The sequence below is a fragment of the Bison bison genome, unplaced genomic scaffold (genome assembly GCF_000754665.1).
Source record: "Bison bison bison isolate TAMUID 2011002044 unplaced genomic scaffold, Bison_UMD1.0 scf7180017864516, whole genome shotgun sequence".
Lineage (NCBI taxonomy): Eukaryota > Metazoa > Chordata > Mammalia > Artiodactyla > Bovidae > Bison > Bison bison.
Genome location: NW_011495069.1, coordinates 4,773,164 through 4,780,607, shown reverse-complemented (window position 1 = coordinate 4,780,607; position 7,444 = coordinate 4,773,164). Strand labels below are relative to the sequence as shown.

General features: G+C 61.0%; 1 protein-coding gene across 2 annotated transcripts in view; it reads left to right on the top strand.

Annotated features, from left to right (window-relative positions):
* The window catches only part of WNT4 (wingless-type MMTV integration site family, member 4), a 13,595-nt gene that overhangs the window by 3,048 nt on the left and 3,103 nt on the right, over positions 1–7,444 (top strand). For both annotated transcript variants that reach the window (XM_010829999.1, XM_010829998.1), the window contains exons 2-3: positions 6,508–6,639; positions 6,758–6,900. In XM_010829999.1, the coding sequence (XP_010828301.1) occupies positions 6,508–6,639; positions 6,758–6,900 (275 nt within the window). The remainder of the gene's footprint in view (positions 1–6,507; positions 6,640–6,757; positions 6,901–7,444) is intronic.

The window sequence follows — 7,444 nt, the reverse complement described above, 5'->3', positions numbered from 1 at the left end:
AACCAGGGAGGGGGCCCAGCCCTCCCAAGCAAGCTCAGGGAGACACCGAGACTCCGACCAGGTTTGGCTGGAACCTGCTCGGGACTAAAAGTCCAGGTGACTCGGTCAAGCGTCCAGTCTCCTTGGGGCTGAGTCAGGGCGGGCACTCACCAGGCAGCCACACCAGAGCATCACACCAGGCAGCCATACCAGGTCATCATACCGGGCCATCACACCGGGCAGCCACACCAGGCCATCACACCAGGGCAGCCACACCAGGCCATCACACCAGGCCATCACACCGGGCAGCCACACCACAGCATCACACCAGGCAGCCATACCAGGTCATCACACCGGGCCATCACACTGGGCAGCCACACCAGGCCATCACACCAGGCCATCACACCGGGCAGCCACACCAGGCCATCACACCGGGCAGCCACACCAGGGCATCACACCGGGCAGCCACACCAGGCCAGGGCCATCATGTTTTGGAGGAGTCTGAGCTCTTCCCACCCGTCCATCTCATCACTGTTGCATTTTCCGTTTTCTTCCCTAGTAAAATGCCCCCTGGGAAAGCCTTACTCTATCCCCACTGAACAAGAGAAGGGACTCGTCCCTCCCAGGGTGGCTGAGACGCTGGGGAAAGAGCGTGGGCGGTGTGGCCTTGGGGAGGGACGGCCCTCTGAGCCTCGGCGTCCTCACCTGCCAGTGGGCCCCTCCCCTGCGCTCACTCGTAGGGCGTCACCATCTAGGGTGGACCTCTGCCCCAGAAAAGCCACCCGTCGTCATCAGATGCTGAGATTTGGGGCAGCAACTGGCCTGGGCAGGCCTCTCTCGCAGCTCCCAGGCTTTGGGGTCAGGGGGCTTGGCCGGTTCCCAGATTCATGAGCTGCCTGGCTGGGGTCATGACCTCAGACCTGGAAAGGTAATAGGTCACAGATCCCTCCAAGAGCCAGGCCATTCTTGGAGGAGAAAAGAGCCCCATTTGTGGAGGGCACTGCCTTACATCCAACCACCCTCACGACAACTGCAAGCATGTAGTATTATTCCCACGTCATAGCTGAGAAAAGTGGTGCAGCAGGCAGAGGGTGTAACCCACCCAGAACCAGACCTGATGCAGGCAGGAGACCCTGGGCAAAGTCCATCCCCTGTCCAAGCTTCAGCGGCATATCCCTTGGAAAGGCAGCTAGGGGTCAATCCTTGCCCCCCCGTCAGGATTCAGAGATGATGTCTCCAAATGCCTGAATGACTCCCAGGGGCAGGGACGGCTCTCTTACCGCCAGCGCTGCCCGAGGCAGCGTGGCTCTAATCCTGCACCCCCTCCACCCCCGGGCAGTGGACCCCCTCTGCTCCTGGCCTACAGAGGCAAGACAGATGGTGACCCATGAAGACAGTGTGTAAGTCAGGGCCAAGCCATGTGCTCTGGGCTGAGACTATGCCAGAAGTTTGGTGAAGTTGGCAGGCGGTGGGGGGCAGCAGGATTGGGGCAGGCGGAGGTTCTTGGCGGGGCAGGCACTCGGGGCCAGATGTGGGATGGCCTCTGTGCGGTCTGGTCACTGCTGGATCCCTGCGCCTGGGGCAGCATCTGCGCATGTAACTGATAAACATTTGTGGAAGGAATGACGAATGACCAGGGCTTGAGCAGGGAAGGAAAGGCCGTGCGGTCTGGTGAAAGTTCAGGGTTACCCTGAACAGGATGGGCGGGGGGTCTCCAAGCGGGGCTAGCCCGAGCAGGATGCGGAAAGGTGGGGAAGACGCCAACTCCTTGGCTCCCGGCTCCTTCCTCTGTGGAGGATGCCGGGGACCCCCCTGTCTCTTCACACCCTGCTCTGTGAGCTCCACCGCACCCCGGTCCCAAGAGAGCAGACTCCCTGAGCTCTGAGGCCCTGTCAGGCCCTGGCTGCTACCTGGACAGGACAGGTGATAAGTCGCAGCCGAGTGAAGATTCAGCCCAGGCTCTCTTTCTAGTCCCCGAGTTCGAACATCAGGGCCTCTTTTTTTTTTTTTTAATTATTTGGCTGAGTTGGGTCTTAGTTGCAACATGTGGACTCTTAGTTACTCCGTGTGGGATCTAGTTCCCTGACCAGGGGTCAAACCCACGCTCCCTGCATGGGGAGCTCAGAGTCTTAGCCACGGGACCACCAGGGCAGTCCCGGTGCCGCTTCCTGGCGGCAGCATCAGGCTGGAGGTGGGAGCAGACGCTTCTCTGGGCTGCGACTCACTGACACCTGTGCTCTCACCTCTCCTCGGTGTTGACATCACGTTGGACCAGAGAAGGGGACCTCTCGAGACAGCATTTGGTGACATCAGATAAGTCACAGGAGGCCTAGGGAGGGGGCACCCCGGAGACATTCCACATTCGGGGTTCCTTGAGGACAGGTTCCTCTGCGCCTCCCTGGCGCTGGCACAGGGCCTGGCTCACAGCAGGTAACTGTCTGGTGAAGGAGGAGGTGCCTCCACCCTAAGGAAGCTTTTGGCCCAATGGCCAATATGCGGACAAGCGGCCCTCAGGGTGTGACTGCCCTCCCAATATTTGTTAGGGAATGAATAAAATGGCATTGCTTTCACCCAGCAGAAACATTCACGGTAGTTATTGTCTCAAGCTCCTACTCTGGGCCAGTGACTAAGCATTTCCTGTGTTTGACGTCAGTAGATTTCCAGACCCACCTGAAGAGGTCAGGACGATGTCAGCCCTGTTCTTTGGACACGAAAACCAAAATCTCACATCTCACATCTAGGAAGTGACCAAGCCGGGATGAGACTTCAGGCCTGCCTGGCTGAGCATCCACGCTCCTCCCGATAACCCCTTTCCATTTCCAGGGAGCTGGGAAAGGCCTGTCACTGCCAGCTCTGTCCTGGGAGGAGGTGAGGGATAGCATGGCCCCTGGAGCTTCCCGTCTGGCTGCAGACAAGCCACACAAGACGCTTAGAAGACGAAACAGAGTGGACAGCCAGCCAGCGAGGGCACCCAGGGTCCCGGGAATCCGTGATGGTGGGTGGGAGGAAGTGTCAGGGCCTGGCCTCCCGGGGCAGCATTATCTTCCCCACGTTAGAACTGGAAAAGGGCACAACACGGCTTTGTCCAGCTCCAGCGCCTTCACTCCTTCCCTGTCCCACATTGTGTTGTAAATCCAAAGAGGCCTCCTGGAGGAGGTTTCAAGGAAAACAAACAAACAAACAGCTTTTGCCGACAAGATAGCAAAGGAAATTGGACAGGCAGGCGAGGGGCAGGGGTGGGGAGAAACCAAGGTCAGGACTCTCTCAGAGGCCAGGCTGTCCTGCCCCTCCTCCCAGGACTCCCGCTGGGCCCGCTTTGGAAACGTGAGTTATGCTCGGAATGCCAGTGCCACCAGGACACCTGCCTGGTGCCCCGGGGCATCCCCGTGCCCGCAGTTTCCTTTCCAGCCCAACTCAGCCTCTCTTCCAAACCCTCCCTCCTGCTCAAACGCGCTTCCTTCCAACATCTGGGGAAACAGTGCGTGTGATGTGCTCGGGACAGCACAGGCCCCGGTTCCTGCTTGTCCACTGGCTGAGGGACCCCAGACAGCCACCCAGCCTCACTTTTCCCTCCAGGGACAGAGCTGGAGAGAGCTGGGTGGCTCAGGTCATCATGAGCACAGGGACAGGCCCTGGCATGTGGGAGGCCCTCAGAAAGGGTAGCTATCCCTGGATCCCGAGGACAACTCTGAACTTCCCAGCTGCAGGCAGCCTTTGCACCTTGGAAAAGAGGGCAGTGAGGTGGGACCCAGAGGACGCTCAGGATTTAGACCCTTGGAGCCAGGGAAGGAGGTACAGGAAAGAGCAGCAAGGGGCTGGATGTGGAATGGAGCAAACCGCGCTATGGAAACAGCAGGAGCTTCGAGCAGCTGCTAGCGCTCTCGAGAGCTCTGCCTTCCCCTCGCTGGAGGACAAAGCCAGGACTGTCCTCCCCCTGCAGCTGGCACGCGCTAACCCTCAGACCAGGGAGCAGTTATCTACCAGGCTGCTGGGGAACTCCCCTCCACAGCCCTCACCGCTGCACCGCAGTCCTTTTTCTGGGTCTCAGCGGTCTCTGCCCGGTGTCCCACTGGTGAGCAAGGCTCCAGCCAGGACACAGGGGAGAAGCTGGGAGGAGCCACAGCGCTGGAGTCAAGGGACGGGGACTCAGGACTGCTCAGAAAAGGCGGCCGCCGCTGCCATCAGCTCTCAGGACACAGGGGCTTGGTCACATTCTCCAGGCCTGGGGGCGGGGGCGGGGTGGGGTACTCCTGTGCTGAGCACTGCTCACCATCCCCCCAGAAAGAACCCATAAAAGGAACTGGACAGGTCCCACAGCTCAGGGCTTCGTACACGGAGGTGAGAAGAGATGGGCTGCTTATTCCTGGGGACTCTGGGCCCCAGGGGGCAGGACCATGTCAAGGTTGAAATGCTGGAGCCAGGCTGACCGAGTCTGAATTCTGCCTCCCCCGCTTCCTGGCTGGGTGTCCTTGGGCCAGTCGCTTCACCCTTCGGTGCCTCAGTTACCTCATCTGTAAAATGGGGAGTAAAAGTCTCTACTTCATAGGGATGTTGTGTTCAGACACTGCACGCACAGACTGAGCTCTCTCTAAGCTTCAGCTCACGCTATTATCTTCATTCCAGAACCTCTTCATTCCACCCAGGCAGAGGGAACCATAGTGCCCTTGCTCCCGAGGCCAGAACAAGGGGGCCTGAAGTTCTGGCAGACGGGTGTTGGTTGGGGATGAGGCGGGGGTCTCCCTGAGCACCTCACGGGGCGCCCTGCACCCAAGGCGACTAGCACACAGGGGAGGAGGTAGGCCCAGAGCTTGGGGCGGGCTGGGGGCTGCCTGAGGGCCCAGAGAAGCGGAGGAGCCAGGACCGTGCCTGGCCAGGAGCTGGGGCAACCCTGCCAGTCCCTTCTACCCTATCTCCTGTTGTCCCTTCCCCCTTGGTCTTTGGGGCAAAGATTTGTGCTGGTTCAGGCCTGGAAATACCAGAAATACCAGAAACTAAAGTCGTCTCTCTTTGGGCGGCCACAGCACAAAACCAACCAACATGATCCTGCTATTAACCTCGATTAACTTGGAGAGGATTCCGTCTCAGGCTGTCAAGGCCCCCGTGGCTCTGGCCAAGCCCCCTCATGCCGGCCCAGAGTGGCCAGACCACGGTAAAGGACAGGCCATGGGGAGTGGGCGGCGGGCAGGATCCCTCACTCGAGGGCCGGACTGAGAACAGGGCGTCTTGAGCCACGGGGGCCAGGGCTGCCCCTCACCCCTGCCCACAGACGCGGGCACACAGGAGGTGATTGTTTCTGCCTGACCACGGCGACTGCTCCCGGGGCAGCCGGGAGCACAGGCCTGGGTGTCGCAGAGGTAATTGCCAACCGCGAGGCCAAAGACTGCCCCCTCCACTCCTGCGGACACGGACACTCCAGCAAGAGACAGAGGGACAGTCACGGGCACACAGAGGCCCTCACAGGGCCCAGGAGAGGTGCAGGGCCTGTCCAGTCACACACCCAGCCAGCCGTGCACACACGCACCACACACACAGACACACACACACACACACAAATACACCCCCCTCCCACCACCCACACCCCCAGAAAGAGCCTACACAGCAGCTACACCCCCTGAGGCACAGTTCCTAGGAGGATAAAAACACCCATTCAGGCGAGAGACCAGGCAGACACCAAAATAGAACCACCAAGAAGTCAGGGGGCAGAAGGGAAGAGACGGGGAGCAGAGGCGGACTGACCGGGGCTTGGGTCCTGGTTCTGGCACTTCCTGACCGGCGACTGGGACCCACTTCCCCTCCCCAAACCTGCGCTGGCCGCCCGTGAGATGGTCAGCTCTCCGGAGGTAGAGGGCGCCCCCTCGCCGGCAGTGGTCCTACCCGGTAAGCGGTGGGGCCATCGCCACTGCCATTTACCCTGAAAGGTCTAAGCAACCAAGGTGGTCTCAGAAATGGGCCCAGCCTCAGCGGGAGGGGCTAGGGCAGCTTCACAGGGCGGGGGACCCCCTCGGAGACTTTAGAAGAGGCAAGAAGAGCCAGGAGGACAGACCCTGCCTGGGACTCCTGCAGTCTCGGTACGTTAATGCACCTCTCCCTGCCTGCCTTGTCGCTCACAAAAGGACGCTAGCATCATCATCTCCCGGAGAGGCCGTGAGAGCAGATCTGGGGGGAGCTCAGAGCACTGAAGCTGGACCAGCACCACTCAACCACGAGCCGCGTGGCCTGGGACGAGTTGGCTCATCTCTCTGAAAATGGGGGTGACAGTTGTACTTACCTGACGGGTGTGGGGCGGACAAATGCCTGGCATGTGTGAAGACCACAGAGCAGTGCCTGGCGGGTGTCACTGTGTCCCATCGTTGGTGTGCTGAGACTGTCAGCTCAGCATGACTCGTGGCTCCACAGAGTCGCTGCTTCGCTGTCTCTCTCCCTGGCCGCCATCGTCCAGGAGGGTACCATCTACCCCCACCCCATAAAGGAGGGTGCCGAGGGGGAGAAGTGCTGGGACCCAGCCCTGCCCACCTCTGCCTCCCACAGGGACTCGGGAGGCGGCCTTCGTGTACGCCATCTCTTCGGCAGGTGTGGCCTTTGCGGTGACGCGGGCGTGCAGCAGCGGGGAGCTGGAGAAGTGCGGCTGTGACCGGACCGTGCACGGGGTCAGCCCGCAGGGTGAGTGGGGGCGCTGGGGAGGGCATGAGTGGGTGGCCAGGGGTGCGTGGGTGGGGCGCCTGGGCCAGGCCCTCACTCACCCGTGGTCTCGGGTGCCCCCCACCCGCCACCCACCCAGGCTTCCAGTGGTCAGGATGCTCAGATAACATCGCCTATGGGGTGGCCTTCTCCCAGTCATTCGTGGACGTCCGCGAGAGGAGCAAGGGGGCCTCGTCCAGCCGGGCCCTCATGAACCTCCACAACAACGAGGCTGGCAGGAAGGTAGCATGGGCCCCCCTCCCCGCCGGGAAAGGGCAGGCTCGGCAATGGCCCCAGACACTCCCTGCCAGGCCCCTCCTGTGGGGTGGGGGGCGCGCCGAGAGGGCAGACCGGTGAGCGGGCCTCATGGAGCTGTGCATGGCCATCCACACGCGTATGTGCACACAGGTGTGTGTCTCCATCCCTCCGTCACACACACACCACCCACCCCTTGCTCTGCGTCCCTGCCAGGACCGTGGCCTTGACTGTGACACCGTCTGCCGTCTCAGTACCCCCTCCTCAAGGGTCCTTGAGTAGCAGGTGCAACGCAGCCTGTCCTTCCCCCCACACCAGCTGTCACTGTTTCCAATGACACTGCCCTTTGAAAGGTCCCTCCTCCATCAACCCCGTGCGGCCCCGACGCCAAGGACAGTATCTTGGACTGTTCCCCACATAGCTGAGCAGCTCCTGTGGCATACAGAAGGGGCTTAAGACCGAGGAAGCTCCACCCTTTCTCCCATCCTGCAGCATCCTAACCTCGCCTGCCCCCTTCCGCGGTCCACCCCCA